At 39.8% G+C, this 16,341-nt stretch overlaps 1 protein-coding gene across 2 annotated transcripts in view; it reads left to right on the top strand.

Moving 5' to 3' along the window:
• Positions 1-20: 20 nt before the first annotated feature.
• Positions 21-16,341, top strand: part of LOC124865009 (SEC14-like protein 1) — a 30,631-nt gene continuing 14,310 nt past the window's right edge. For both annotated transcript variants that reach the window (XM_047359995.1, XM_047359996.1), the window contains exons 1-15: positions 21-230; positions 475-556; positions 4,031-4,180; positions 4,293-4,424; positions 4,849-4,977; positions 5,101-5,293; positions 5,960-6,069; positions 9,436-9,625; positions 10,385-10,473; positions 10,549-10,619; positions 12,341-12,512; positions 13,108-13,242; positions 14,850-14,984; positions 15,165-15,416; positions 15,530-15,708. In XM_047359995.1, the coding sequence (XP_047215951.1) occupies positions 494-556; positions 4,031-4,180; positions 4,293-4,424; positions 4,849-4,977; positions 5,101-5,293; positions 5,960-6,069; positions 9,436-9,625; positions 10,385-10,473; positions 10,549-10,619; positions 12,341-12,512; positions 13,108-13,242; positions 14,850-14,984; positions 15,165-15,416; positions 15,530-15,708 (2,000 nt within the window). In that variant the 5' untranslated portion in view covers positions 21-230; positions 475-493. The remainder of the gene's footprint in view (positions 231-474; positions 557-4,030; positions 4,181-4,292; positions 4,425-4,848; positions 4,978-5,100; positions 5,294-5,959; positions 6,070-9,435; positions 9,626-10,384; positions 10,474-10,548; positions 10,620-12,340; positions 12,513-13,107; positions 13,243-14,849; positions 14,985-15,164; positions 15,417-15,529; positions 15,709-16,341) is intronic.

The raw sequence follows: 16,341 nt of genomic DNA, 5'->3' as shown, positions 1-16,341 counted from the left end.
AAGGGGGCGGAGTTACCTGTCGGTCTCCTTGACGAACAAACTGCTGACCGCACAATGTCCTTCGGTTAGTTGTGTATTCTGCGGTATTTTCTTTTTCAATTTACTACACTTTAACCAACATTATGCAGGACTTTACGTGGTCGGTTGACACTATCGATACGCTTCTAGCCGGATAACTTTACTGAGGCATCAGCGTTTTCCTAGTGAAATTCAAGTTTTGCGTTATTCAGGTTTGTTGTTTTCTACACTATGAAGTCCGTTAAGAGTAACAGTTTGTCTTTTGTCTTAGAATCGAGAACAAGTTGTACTATTGTCCACTTGAATGCCATGAAAAATGATCGTCCTGTAGCTAGCGTGGCTTTTTTGTTTCTCTCATTACAGTGCTGCGTAGCTATTTTGACGTTAACTTTTAGCACGGCTTTTCTAACTGACTGCCATATTTTGATCAAATGTGTCGTGACTGTCCTTCCGCAGAGACCACTGAGCTTCAACCATGGTGCAGCAGTACCAGTCCCCGGTTCGGGTCTACAATCAGCCGTTTGAGTTAATAATGGCGGTGAGTTTTTGGGTTTCAATCAGGACTCAAACACATCACATCTGGAGCTGTGTTCTAGACGTATTAAAACAGGCTAAACAGTTAGAAGGAAATATCTGTAGTCTTTTCTGTCTTCTGGGACATCAACCCTGACCACCAAGTAAACGCATATACTACATTTTTAAACCTTTAGTAAGATGTTAAGCATGTGTGCAGTGGATATTAGTTTAGAAGTACACACGGCTCTGTAAAAACTTAGCACGTAAAGTTTCTGGTGATGCTTCATAACTGGCTAAGATTATTAAACAATAATTTGTTATTATTAGTCAAACAAAAACAAGTCCTTTTGCAATCCCGATGTGAGATCTTGGTTACAGAATGTATCTTTTAAAACTGGGCTTTCCTAATTATGCAGAGCTGGCAAACTGTATGTGACGTAAGGCTAAGATAACAAAAGGTCATAAATCAGTTGATCAGTCCTCTTTTCTCCCATTTATAAAAGAGACAAATTCTGCTGTCTGGAATTATTTCCAGTTTCAAAAACAAAACCAAGTCAAGGCCTGTCATACCTAGATTTACATAAGCAGTTACAGCACTATTGACAAATCTTAGGGTAAAAAAAACTGCTCTCAAACAGGCATGGATCAGTTGCTGGCATTAAGGTACAGCAAGGTTTTACAAGGTTAGGGTTTCTAAACTGTTTTATGGTTTCACGTGTAGCGCCGAAGTAGAAGTTGTGAAAAACATGGACAGATATGATATAGATGCTGAAAGCACGATCTTTCCATTTTATTAAGGTAACTCTTGATTAATTAACCAGCAAATATATATATATATTTTTAATACCTCCGTTACTCTCAGAGCTGGTTCAAGGTTTTATGAAGCTTAAACACACTTTTATTAGGGGCCTTCTAACTGCTTTCAGTTGTCACAACCCGGCTAATATTCCCTCTGGATTATTAATGTTCAAACTTTATGCATTATAAATCTCCTACAGAATTATTATTGTTTATGGCAAGAATATAATATAACCAAATTGTGTGTGTGTGTGTGTGTGTGTGTGTGTGTGGATTGCCAATAATTTCTACTGATGTCGTAATATTTGTTAGTATCTTTGGTGGTACTACCTAGAAAAGTGAAGCATAAAAATAACTAGGATATTTTGAAAATGTAACCTGTTCAGCAAAATACTTCCGTAAAAACACGTCTTTACATACTGACGACATTATGACTACACTTTAAAATTTTAAGAATTTCCATTTTTTTAGTTACACTATTCTGACTGATGTATTACTTGTACAAAAAAAGAGATGTTTCTGTGTGAATTCTGTGAAAATGCTGTTTTTTTATTTACGGTATCATATCACAAGAATCTAAAATCGCTGCACAGTAAAATAGCCACTTGTATTCCAATTTCTCACCTTTATTCCCAAAGGTTGAGCTTGCATTTCTCTCCGTTTTTCTTTTTTTTTTTCTACAAAGCAAAAATATGACAGATGTTACATAAATGTGTATTTTCAACGGAGGCAATTTTGTATATTACCCAATTTTACAGCGTGATCTTTGTGTTTTGTATTTCTTCAGTTATACATTAAGCTAAAAGCTTATGCAATGTCCACTGTTTGGAGCAAAGCCAGTGTTGCTGCAGTGACAGTTTACTGTGCAGCTGCTGCATGACTTCTTTCAAATTAGCCAAACCTAAAAAATGAAATTTTATGGTTAGCATTTGCAAAAAAATATTTATATTTTGATGCCTCATTCTTTAAAGAGTTCACTCTTTCATTTTCTAAAATTTCAGGATGCTGAGAATAGCTTTAATAGAAGCCCTGTAGAAAACTAATAACAGCTCCTATGAGGGGAACATCCAGTCCACCACAGTCCACTGCTCCCATTTATCTCTGAGCTTTCTCATTAGCCCCTGGCTTATCCTGCCTGTGACAGTTATTACTCCAGCTAACAGTCCTAATCAGTGTCCTGGATATTACTGAATGTGCGCTCAGCGACATCCTGGTTGTCCTTTTCATGACACATCTTTATGACTCTACCAGGCTTTTAAAAAAAATAAATCGGGTTATCACAGCTTTTTTTTTTTTTTTTTTTCCACTTCTACAAAGATTCGTACAAAAGGTTGGCACTTGCAGAATTAGATTTAATCAATAACACCTGAGGAATAAAACACTGTTTCTGATCCTCGGTTAAATTCATTAGATTATTGGCCAGCTAGAGGAAACAATAATAGAGTGAAAAATGGAGACTGTTGTTTTCTCACAAAGTTTTTTTGGGTGTGCAGAACTTGAAGCACAGTAGAAGGTTTAAATTTTTGACCTCTATATATTTATGCTTAGATGCCTGAGAGGTATCGATAGAAAAAATTTTGTGAACTTTTCCACAATTTTTCACATCCAAAATTTCTGGTGTATTTTATCATTTAGTGGTTCATATTGTTTTTGTTGCACAGTGTATCTAGTGCACCCAACCAGCCAATTACGGATATTAACATGGATAATATTTTCCACACGTTTTTTCCTGTCATAATTTCCTTCTATTAATATAGATTAAGGCTGAAACAATTAATCAGATCAATCGATTATTGAAATAATCGTCAACTAATTCAGTAATTGAATAATCATTAATTGGAGTATATAGACTCTAAAATTTGCCATTTGCTGATAGTACGACCCAATCAGAGCAGGAATTAGGCCAAAACCGTACAAAAAATAAATACATTTTGCATTTAAGACAAAAAACCTTTGTTGTCTGTAAATATGCTCTTTCCAAAACTTCTCAAGTGACATAGCTTTAGCTTCACCTGGTTCAAATGTATGTAGACAATTTCCTAATTAGCACATTTTGCTATCTGATTATTAATTGGTTAATCAAAAAATAGTCCACAGATTATTTGATTAGCAAAATAATCATTAGTTACATCCATAACATAGATGATACTAAGCTTTTTATCTTCAACATGTATTTCTGAATGGATGACCGAATGGGGAGCTGAAAGAGTGCTCTGAGTCGCCTCCTAGCAGTGAAATATTTTAAGTTATTAAGACTCCACGTAGGAAAGCTGTCCGCTTCATAAAGCTTTAGGGCTCTCTCTCTCCTCTCAGTCACCGGTCAGAACGTTGTCACGAGGAGCTGCATAGACACATGCAGCTGTTATATCAGATCCTGTATCTGCCGTGACTCGATCAGCATCGACAGGTGAGCCCTGCTCCCATCGGTGTGGACAGATGGTCATGTGCTGTAGGCTGTAATGCGTAAAGGAATCATTGCTTGTAAATTCTGGAACAGCTGCAGGTCGTTGCTCTGCACTGTACATACACTTTTATTATGCTTTTGCATAAACTCTTAAATCTGTTAAATGTGTTTGAACCTGACATTCACATGTTACCATGCTGTGCTGTCAGCAAATTGTAGCCCAAAGTGGAACACAGCAGGCATATGTGGGAATGCTCCCTACTGCAAAGATACAAGAGTTTTCTCATGTTTCAGGCTTATGCCAGACGGTTTCCAAAGTGCCCGCTGATCCCTCTGTTCGTGGACAGTGAGATCCTCAACCAAAGCGAAAGCAAAGACGGCTCTGTGGTGGTTACGGAGAGACGCTGCACAATCGACATTGAAGCCCCTCGACTTCTCAAACGAGTATGTCTAATTAAACCCTTAACAGACCAGAAGCCACGAATTAAACACAACAGTTGGTGTTATCAGATTGTTTTTTTCAACAACCCTGTATTTCTGTTTGTTCTGCACGTAGATTGCGGGTGTAGAATATCTGTATTTTATTCAGAAGAACACGCTGAACCGCAGAGACAGGACGCTTCACATCGAGGTCCACAACGAGACCTTTTCCAGCAGAGTCATTGTGCGGGAGTGCTGCAGCTACATGGTAAGGAGAGTGAAACACACATTCAGGTCAACAATAGGTTTATTTCTTTGTTGTTTTACCTTTTCATAGTATTTTCTGTAATGGCTATGCAATAATTCGTGCTTGGTGGAAAACAGGGTCTTTTTAATGGTGAAACTGTTTTGTTTAATGTCCCAATAACAGTTCTGAGCTTTATTGGTAGAATCCCAGACCATGAATTATCTCTGCGGAGTGTGATTATGTTGCTTGCATAATACTCCTGTTATATTTACTGGCTATTATCTAAACCGTGTTCACAAGTCTTTTACTAATTATAATGATTTCTTTATATGGATTACAACACTGTGTGTAAGGTATAAATATGATCTCAGAATGTAATAGCTGATCCTTACATTAGTCAGATGACCCTTTTTCTTGATTTGTTTATTTGATTTGTCCTCCGCAGGCTCATCCAGAGAATCAGGACTGGACTTGCTTTGAACAGACAGCTAGCATGGACATGAAATCCTTCTTTGGTTTTGAGAGCACAGCAGAGAGGATTGCCATGAAACAGTACGCTAGCAGCATTAAAAAGGTTGGTTTATAAAACATGTCTATGAATATTTTATTAGCCTTCAATATTTGCCTCAGTTATGATTTTCTTTTTTTTTTTTTTTTTTGTTCAAACTTAAGCTCTTGTGTCCTTCACTTGTTCAAGGGTAAAGAAATAATTGAGTACTACCTCAGAGAGCTGGAGGGAGAAGGAGTAACTTACATACCACGCTGGGTGCCCCCTGTTGAAGGAGGCCTCCTCTCTGCTGACAGAGCTGTCCCAGTGAGTGGTGCCATTGATGGGCTTCCTGCCAAAGACTTGGCCAATCCCACAGAGCTAATGGTCTGTCCAGCCGATGGTCAGTAACTGTGATCACTTATTACTTCTACGTGAGTGTGTTGGTTGAAATTTACCACCAGCGTTCCTGCTCAGTCAGACAAAGTATGGATCCATCCCTCAATTGGCTTGTCTACATTCCATTCATCCGTTTGTCCGTCGCAGCATCTCTCAGTATTTCTGTCCGTCAATCCTCTTGTCCATCTGCTGTCAGTCTGTTCATCCATCTTTCCAATTCATACATCCATTAGGGTGTCTTTGCCATTCATTCGTCCATCCATCTTTATTTCTGTTCAGACATCCTATTGGTTGTTGCAGGTTCTGTCTTTCCTCTGGCCTCGGTCGAACAGTAAATTCATATTAAATGTTGGTATTTAAATTTGGGGCTGAGAAAGAGGTTGAGTGTCATATAGTTTGAAATGTATACATGAGTAACTCAACACAGTACAATTATGCATTTTCTTTGTAATTGGATGGATTACATTTGAATAAATAAATATTTATGTTAAAGCTACACAGTGAAATAGATCCTCGGTTTATTTAAAAAAATTCTTTATTGTGAAGGCAGGAATTTTAATGAGTCAATAAAACAATTACCCTCAAACTATGTATGCAGAGTGCCTGACATTTCTCTGTGATGCGTACAGTATGTGCTAACCTAGTATTGTAAATGTGTTTTGACTTCTAGACAAGTTGGATGCAGACTACATCAGACGTTACCTTGGTGATTTAACGCCTCTGCAGGAGAGCTGTCTTATCCGACTGCGCCAGTGGCTTCAGGAGACCCACAAGGGCAAGGTCACACAAACACGAGCTGATTAGTTTGTGTACAGTCAACCCTTATAATATAAGGCTATTGCAGAGTATTCCACACTTAAGCCAGCTTTATTTCTGACAGACTTCAGTTAAGCATAACAAATTCAGTCAGTTTTGATTTATATGTTTGTATTTTAACAGTTTGGTTTAATTTTACAGAAATATAGATAAACTAGTATCACAGAATCACTAAGAATGTTACAGAAAAGTCTTAGTTTCAGAAGACCTTGCATCTCTTTGTGTACTTTGGCCTTTGAGGTTGGGAAGTTTCCTTGTTCCCCTCTTTCATTTATTCTCTGCTTTGAAATGTTTTCTTGCTGCTTAATTCAAACTTTGTTTGCAGAGTGTTTTTCTTTTCTATTATGTTGCTGTTTGCCTTGACACAGTTGCTTTCCTTTTTGGATGAGAAGAGGAAAAAGATAAAAGGAGGGAAAAAAGCCATTCAAGTATTAAACTTCCTTCATTATGGATATAACTATATAATATGCTGGTTGATGTTTTGGAGGCTTTATACGTATCTGCTCATCCCTGAAAAATTAATCTTCCAAATAAACGAATTTATGTCAAATCTGATCATATATCTGATGACCAAACATCAGAGAAAACAATAACTAGCTTCATTGAGTTTGGTAAATATCTTTTTTAATATCACTTAGGAGATTAGCATTGGGTTTTCATCTGTAGATATAGGATTCTGGAGAAACGTTCTTGCTGTCAGCAGACAAACCTGATTAGTGGTCTGAGTCCCTCAGACAAAATGCTTATTCTAAACACCTTTTTTTAATCATTTCAGTGTTGAAGTTATGTTTTCCATCAGAATAAAAATAAACGTTCTGCAGGAAACTTGCTTAAGTTGCAAAGCAAGAAGTCTTCCAAGTTCAGAAACTGGAGGCGACTGCTTTAAAGTCCAAATGGAGACATCCAGAGAGGTTTGTCCCAGTGAAATCCTAATCAGGATTATTTAAAAATAGGCATATGGTTCTACTTTAAAATCAGTGGCTTGTATATCCTTTAAAATATAGTAGCTTTAAAGTGCACTTAAAATGTAATGGTGTTCTATTTACCTCCCTCTCCAATGACTTCACAGACGCAGCAGTTGCCGTTTTCTTGACAACAACAGATGTTTTTGTCCCAACAGGATTTTCTCCTGGACATCCTGATGTTTCTTTAATAAAAACACACAGCTTCATTTTTTTTAAAAAGCATCAGTGCTTTCATACTGGCGATCTGCTGAGGGCCTGCAGGGACCAATAAAATCTCTTTTTAACTATGAGCATCATTGTAAGGTGCAAAAACACTTAGATTTTCAGGGAAAACCCAGATTTCTTAGACTCATGAAATTATTTAAATGCTCCTAAATGCATTTTAGCAAACCTGAAACAAAAAAAAGGGCTTAATTAAAAAATGGCATGTGAATTGTTGCTACATGGCTTGCTTACCAGTAGACCTTCAACAGTAGATACCGATAATTTTAAAATGCCCTTATTAGGTTCCCAATCTGATATTTGGCCATTTTTAGAGTGATGTTGTGATGACTTGACCTGTTACCAGTATCTACTAACTGTAGTTCATTTAGTAGAGTAGTTGTCTATTGTATCCTGCATACCTTTGTTGTTATCACCGGTCATTTGATCTACTGTCCCGTCTATCATCGTAACCGGTCGGCTCCTTCTCTTTTGACATCAACAAGGCATTTTTATCCACACAGCAACAGCTCACTGAACATTTTCTCCTTTTTGGACCATTTGTTGCAACCCTGAGAGATCAGCAGCTTCTAAGGCACCAGCAGCCGTGCCTTGTTCAAAATCCCTGAAATCCTCTTCTTTCCCATCCTGATGCTAGTCTGAAATTCAGTAAATTGTGCCCACCATGTATTGATGCCTTAATGTATTAATTTGCTGTCCATGTTCATATGAACATTTCATAAGAAAAAATAAGCTCTAGAGTCCATTAACCAAGTGAGACATGTGAATTAATGTACAGGGGTTGGATAATGAAACTGAAACACCTGTCATTTTAGTGTGGGAGGTTTCATGGCTAAATTGGACCAGCCTGGTAGCCAGTCTTCATTGATTGCACATTGCACCAGTAAGAGCAGAGTGTGAAGGTTCAATTAGCAGGGTAAGAGCACAGTTTTGCTCAAAATATTGAAATGCACACAACATTATGGGTGACATACCAGAGTTCAAAAGAGGACAAATTGTTGGTGCACGTCTTGCTGGCGCATCTGTGACCAAGACAGCAAGTCTTTGTGATGTATCAAGAGCCACGGTATCCAGGGTAATGTCAGCATACCACCAAGAAGGACGAACCACATCCAACAGGATTAACTGTGGACGCAAGAGGAAGCTGTCTGAAAGGGATGTTCGGGTGCTAACCCGGATTGTATCCAAAAAACATAAAACCACGGCTGCCCAAATCACGGCAGAATTAAATGTGCACCTCAACTCTCCTGTTTCCACCAGAACTGTCCGTCAGGAGCTCCACAGGGTCAATATACACGGCCGGGCTGCTATAGCCAAACCTTTGGTCACTCATGCCAATGCCAAACGTCGGTTTCAATGGTGCAAGGAGCGCAAATCTTGGGCTGTGGACAATGTGAAACATGTATTGTTCTCTGATGAGTCCACCTTTACTGTTTTCCCCACATCCGGGAGAGTTACGGTGTGGAGAAGCCCCAAAGAAGCGTACCACCCAGACTGTTGCATGTCCAGAGTGAAGCATGGGGGTGGATCAGTGATGGTTTGGGCTGCCATATCATGGCATTCCCTTGGCCCAATACTTGTGCTAGATGGGCGCGTCACTGCCAAGGACTACCGAACTATTCTTGAGGACCATGTGCATCCAATGGTTCAAACATTGTATCCTGAAGGCGGTGCCGTGTATCAGGATGACAATGCACCAATACACACAGCAAGACTGGTGAAAGATTGGTTTGATGAACATGAAAGTGAAGTTGAACATCTCCCATGGCCTGCACAGTCACCAGATCTAAATATTAATGAGCCACTTTGGGGTGTTTTGGAGGAACGAGTCAGGAAACGTTTTCCTCCACCAGTATCACGTAGTGACCTGGCCACTATCCTGCAAAAAGAATGGCTTAAAATCCCTCTGACCACTGTGCAGGACTTGTATATGTCATTCCCAAGACGAAATGACGCTGTATTGGCCGCAAAAGGAGGCCCTACACCATACTAATAAATTATTGTGGTCTAAAACCAGGTGTTTCAGTTTCATTGTCCAACCCCTGTATATACCAATATAATATAACCTTTTTAAACCAGTTTTTTATCAGTTACTTTACCGCCGTTGTGGTGGTTTGTTTTGACGTCTACTTTCTGTGTACAGATCCCGAAGGATCAGCATGTGCTGCGCTTCCTCAGGGCCAGAGACTTCAACATGGACAAGGCCAGAGAGTTTTTGTGCCAGTCTTTAACCTGGAGGAAGCAGCACCAGGTGGATTTCCTGTTGGACACGTGGGAGCATCCACATCTGCTTCAGGATTACTACACTGGGGGGTGGCACCACCATGACAGAGGTATAGACTGATGTTGTTAATGTAATAATGAGTTTTAATGTAAACTGGAGGTAAAGAGTTGGCAGTTAATATTTAAATAAATGTGTTTTTTTACATTTGTTGAAGCTGGTAACTTAAACCTAAACTGTAAATTATTTTATCATGTATCATTAAGACTGAAAACAAGTTCATCTTGGAACAGATCTGCTGATAACTAAGTTGTAGTTGCCCTTATTTATTAGCTAAGAGAACTTCCTGACATCCTATTTAAACCTTTTATTCATTTTTGTTTGTGTCCTGTCACGGCATTTCAGGCTTAGCATATAGAGAAGCCGGTTGCTTACATGTGCCAGGGCAGATTTGCTCTACAAAAGAATCTTAGTTGCATGATTGACTTTATTAAATCAAGACTGGAGGCTGCATCTATCTGGACGCGCTCACACACCACGCTTACACACACCAACATCTAAAGGCAATTTTCTAGAGAAATCGGTTACCCTAACATGCATGTTTTTGGACCATGTGAGAAAGCCAGAGCGTTTGCATAAACAATCATTTTTATTTACATAATTTGGTAATTAGTTCAGGCAGGGAGGGGAGATTACTTTTCCTTCACCTGCAGTTCATCTGTGCTTGAAATGCATTCTGGGCAAAACAAATCCTTTAGATGTTTATTCCTAAACAAACATTACTCTTGTTTTCCCAGCCTATGCCACTGTTTATGTATAGATATTACATTTCTGAGTGTTCACCCTTATCTGTGTGAAATGTGTTGTTTAGATGGCCGTCCTCTGTATGTTTTGCGTTTTGGTCAAATGGACACAAAGGGCTTGGTGCGAGCTTTGGGAGAAGAGGTTCTGCTGAGAAAGGTAACAGCACATACAAGATTTAAACGTCAAAATTTCTACCAACCATTTAACAAGATCTCTTCACTGCGAAAACAGGTGCTTTCTATTAACGAGGAGGGTCTGAAGCGCTGCGAGGAAAACACCAGAGTCTTTGGTCGACCCATCAGGTGTCCAAATAATCATTTACAGGTCCTTCTCAAACAATTTGCATATTGTGATAAAGTTCATTATTTTCCATAATGTCATGATGAAAATTTAACATTCATATATTTTAGATTCATTGCACACTAACTGAAATATTTCAGGTCTTTTATTGTCTTAATACGAATGATTTTGGCATACAGGTCATGAAAACCCAAAATTCCTATCTCACAAAATTAACATATTTCATCCGACCAATAAAAGAAAAGTGTTTTTAATACAAAAAACGTCAACCTTCAAATAATCATGTACAGTTATGCACTCAATACTTGGTCGGGAATCCTTTTACAGAAATGACTGCTTCAATGCGGCGTGGCATGGAGGCAATCAGCCTGTGGCACTGCTGAGGTCTTATGGAGGTCCAGGATGCTTCGATAGCGGCCTTTAGCTCATCCAGAGTGTTGGGTCTTGAGTCTCTCAACGTTCTCTTCACAATATCCCACAGATTCTCTATGGGGTTCAGGTCAGGAGAGTTGGCAGGCCAATTGAGCACAGTGATACCATGGTCAGTAAACCATTTACCAGTGGTTTTGGCACCGTGAGCAGGTGCCAGGTCGTGCTGAAAAATGAAATCTTCATCTCCATAAAGCTTTTCAGCAGATGGAAGCATGAAGTGCTCCAAAATCTCCTGATAGCTAGCTGCATTGACCCTGCCCTTGATAAAACACAGTGGACCAACACCAGCAGCTGACACGGCACCCCAGACCATCACTGACTGTGGGTACTTGACACTGGACTTCTGGCATTTTGGCATTTCCTTCTCCCCAGTCTTCCTCCGGACTCTGGCACCTTGATTTCCGAATGACATGCAGAATTTGCTTTCATCTGAAAAAAGTACTTTGGACCACTGAGCAACAGTCCAGTGCTGCTTCTCTGTAGCCCAGGTCAGGCGCTTCTGCCGCTGTTTCTGGTTCAAAGGTGTCTTGACCTGGGGAATGCGGCACCTGTAGCCCATTTCCTGCACATGCCTGTGCACGGTGGCTCTGGATGTTTCTACTCCAGACTCAGTCCACTGCTTCCGCAGGTCCCCCAAGGTCTGGAATCGGCCCTTCTCCACAATCTTCCTCAGGGTCCGGTCACCTCTTCTCGTTGTGCAGCGTTTTCTGCCACACTTTTTCCTTCCCACAGACTTCCCACTGAGGTGTCTTGATACAGCACTCTGGGAACAGCCTATTTGTTCAGAAATTTCTTTCTGTGTCTTACCCTCTTGCTTGAGGGTGTCAATAGTGGCCTTCTGGACAGCAGTCAGGTCGGCAGTCTTACCCATGATTGGGGTTTTGAGTGATGAACCAGGCTGGGAGTTTTAAAGGCCTCAGGAATCTTTTGCAGGTGTTTAGAGTTAACTCGTTGATTCAGATGATTAGTTTCATAGCTCGTTTAGAGACCCTTTTAATGATATGCTAATTTTGTGAGATAGGAATTTTGGGTTTTCATGAGCTGTATGCCAAAATCATCCGTATTAAGACAATAAAAGACCTGAAATATTTCAGTTAGTGTGCAATGAATCTAAAATATATGAATGTTAAATTTTCATCATGACATTATGGAAAATAATGAACTTTATCACAATATGCTAATATTTTGAGAAGGACCTGTATATTCATATGTTAGTGTTTCGTTTCTTGAGGATCTACTGGGTGGACTCTAGCCTGAATAGAGTTGCTCACTTCCATGTGTCTTTTCCAAGATGCTGGACATGCCTGGTGGATCTGGAGGGTCTAAACATGCGTCACCTCTGGAGACCAGGAGTTAAGGCCCTGCTGAGAATCATTGAGGTGGTTGAGGCTAACTACCCCGAGACTCTGGGCTGCTTGCTCATATTGCGTGCACCCAGGGTGTTTCCAGTTCTATGGACCTTGGTGAGGAATAAAATGTCATAACTTGCCTTTGTTGTGACCCCATTGATGCAGTTCTGATTTGAGTGTATGTATGAAGTTGTGTATTGAATTTTTGTGAGTTGAAATCCTCAATAGTTGGGTAGTTCACAGCAGATAGAAGAAAGTGACATAAAAGAGGGAGAACCAAAAATAAAATATCATCCAATGAAGATAATTATAGCTGCAGAATATGCCGGGACCGATGCCTTATTTGATCATTGCCAAAGCAATATGCAGTTGAGCTGGATAATAATAGCACTAAACAAAAGAAGTCCCCATGAATATAACATTACACAAGACAGCTCTTTGATAATGTAGCACTGTAACACTTGCTTCTGGTTCATGTAAATGATGCATCCAGTTATTGATGATCAGATTATGAAATTATAAATGAGTATAGAGAATGTGCTATGATACAGACGTGGTGGCCTAGTAACACCATCATCCAGCCAACTCATTTATTCCTCATACATGAATAATTCATTGCTTATTGATTGCTTGTTTTCATCCTGAGTTCATAATGAAGGATTCTGCTGTGTCCTGCATTTCCCAATACCTGTTGTCTTCTCGTTTCCAGATCAGACCCCTGATTCATGAGAACACTCGTAAGAAGTTTCTTATTTATGCTGGGAGAGACTACCAGGGTCCCGGAGGCTTACTGGACTACATAGACACAGACATCGTTCCTGACTTTCTGGGAGGGGACTGTATGGTAAGTTTCTCTCCGAAACTAAATGGAGCTCACAGTTTTATCTTTCATTTAGTCTGATGATAATTTAAGATTTCACCAGTTTTTTGTCAGAAAGGAATTAATAACGGAATATTTTACAATAATAATGGGATTTTCTGTGGTAAACCAGGACAAAGTAGCTCATAATTGTAAAGTGGAATAAAAATGATGCATCATTCTTAAAAGGTATTTTAAGTTAATACTTTTGCCCAGTCTTCTTTGCAAAATAGCTTAAACCCAGTTAGGCTGGATGGCGTGTCTAGACACGGCAGTATTCACTTTGTGCCACAGATTCTCAATCAAAATTTCTGTCCAGACTTTGACTTGGCCATGCTTATTTGCTTTGATCTAAAATATTTTATTATAGCTCTGGCTACATGTTTAGGGTCTTTGTCCAGCTGAAAGGTCCCTTGCACAGCCTCTTAACAGGTTTTCTTTCAGGATTATGTTGGATTTAGCTCCCCACCATGATGCTGCCACCACCATGTTTCACAGTATCCTGCAACTTTTAGATGTCCTTGGTCCATACACACCTGAATTAAAAGGCTGAATTACCTCCTTGCTATGCAGTCAAGTCAACTTCTGCACAGGCCTGGTAATGAGCCATACATTTGATTCCAATTTGCTAAATCAGAGACGCATCTAAAACCAGCAGGACACCAACCCTCTGAGGACTAAATTTGCCCACTTCTGTTTTAGAAGATGTTCTCCTGACTAGTTATGTTCTTTGATCCACATCATTACTTGTTCTTCATATGTTGTTGGAACTGAACATACAGTGTCCTGCAATCGTATTCATACCCCTTGAACATTTTTACATTTTGTCACATAGCAACCACAAAATGTATTGGATTTGTTGCAGATATTATGTGACAGACCAACACAACACGTTGCATATTTGGGAAGTGAAAGGACAAGGATTGGTTGAAGTCAAAAATGTTTAAAAGTAATATGAAAAGTGTGATGCACATTCGTATTCAGCCCCCTTACTCCAATACCCTGAAATAAAATGTATTGTGACCCTTCAGAAGTCAATAAAATTTGCAGATTTGGTGCTTATCTCAGTATAAGTATAGCTGTGATTTAACCTAACATTTCAGATGTTGGGAGCACCTTTTCACATTACACCTCTACTTTATACAAACTATAGACCTGCAGCCATGAAAGTGATTTTAACACTAGAATTCATTGATTTGGTGGCCTGACCCAATAGTTCTGTTTGTGTGTGTGCATATTTTTTTTTGTCCTCGCCTGCTATTAAATCAACCTTCTAAAACCTGCAAGTTTTTTTTTTTTTTTTCTGTGAAAAGCTCAATTGAATTGCCATGTACCTGAGCCTGTTTTTGTCAGCAGCAGCATTAGCCTGAAATTATCTTGTGACTATTGCTTACTGTAATTCTGGGGCAGGGAGAGCAGCCTTGAACCACTAAAACCTGCTGGGGTTTTTTTTTTTTTTTGGGGGGGGGGGGGGGGGGTTGTTGGATTGTGTGAACAACATTTATTTTCCACTAAATGTTTTACTTGCACACAAGCCACCACATCTGCACTGTGTATCTATTGGGTTTTTATTTTTTTTATCTGTTGTCTAGTGCGACATCCCTGAGGGCATTGCAGTCCCCAAGTCTCTGTACAGGACCGCAGAGGAACTGGAGAACGAAGAAAACTGCCTTTTGTCTGACTCCATCTATAAGAGCGCCAGCATCTTTAAAGGAGCTCCTTATGAGGTCCAGTGCCAACTTTCATCATGTGTTTGAATCTTGTACATTAAATTAGAAAATATTTTGTTCATTTGATAGATTTTACTACTGAGCTAGACTGCCACCAAGTGGAAGATAAATTACACTGCATCATTGCAAACAAAACAAATCTCCTGTTTCTCATTCATCTTCTTGATCCTTTTTTAGGTGCTGATCGAGATCACAGAGGCCTCCTCTGTGATCACCTGGGATTTTGATGTGTCTAAAGGAGATGTGCTCTTCAACATTTATCATTCTAAGAGGGCTCCTCAGCCTCCAAAGAAAGACTCCCTCGGAGCGCATGGCATCACCACCCTTGGGGCAGTGAATGCTCAGCTGATTGATAAGAGCTGGGTGCTGGGAAAAGATTACGGCATGGTGGAAAAAGCACTAACCTGCAGAGAGGGAGAAAGTGTCCAGGTAACAGCAGACGTTTAATTAATTTGAATTTAACTGTCCTGAAATGCAATTCTACAAACAAAATTGTCCGCTGCGTTGCATCAAAACGCTTCATCGTCCTTCTGCTAAAACAGGGCTCCCACATAACCTGTTGGCCTGGCTTCTACATCCTTCAGTGGCGCTTCCATAGCTCTGCAGCCTCTGCCACCTCCAGCCTGCCTCGGGTGGATGATGTTTTGGCCAACCTTCAAGTATCCTCCCACAAGTGCAAGATCATGTATTACACTGAGGTGCTGGGCTCCCATGACTTCAGGTCAGCATATTTTAAGTACAGTGCTTTGTGGCCTTATTGTTTTTCTTTAAGGGCTGCACGGTGGCACAGTTGGTAGCACTGTTGCCTTGCAGCAAGACGGTCCTGGGTTCAATTCCCGCCCGGGGGTCTTATTGCATGGAGTTTGCATGTTCTCCCCGTGCATGCTTGGGTTGTCTCCGGGTACTCCGGCTTCATCCCACGGTCCAAAAGCATGTCTGTTAGGACCTGTCCAGCGTGTACCCTGCTTATCTGCCGTAGGCTGCTGGAGATAGGCACCAGCTCCACCATGACCCACTATGGAATAAGCAGTATAGAAGATGAATGAATTTCTTTATATTTTTCAGCATTTATAAGATATATAAGACTGGTGTGCATAAATAAATCTGGCTCACATGTATTAAAAGGTAAATGTGAAGAATGTATTCCTTCCTGATCAATTCAATTCAATTTAAAGATACTTTATTGATCCCCGATGGGAAATTAGAAAATGATGTGTGCTTTATTGGAAGTTCAAAGAAGCAATGATGTTTCTGGAGATTTCTAAGATTAAGGAAAAGAGGATTATAATAATTATAAGATTATATGAACTCTATCAATATAATGAAGGAATAATTTAATCATTAATTATTCTAA

Source organism: Girardinichthys multiradiatus, chromosome Y (genome assembly GCF_021462225.1).
Source record: "Girardinichthys multiradiatus isolate DD_20200921_A chromosome Y, DD_fGirMul_XY1, whole genome shotgun sequence".
Classification (NCBI taxonomy): Eukaryota; Metazoa; Chordata; class Actinopteri; order Cyprinodontiformes; family Goodeidae; genus Girardinichthys; species Girardinichthys multiradiatus.
The sequence above is the reverse complement of the archived record's forward strand: the minus strand, read 5'-3'. Positions and strand labels throughout refer to the sequence as shown.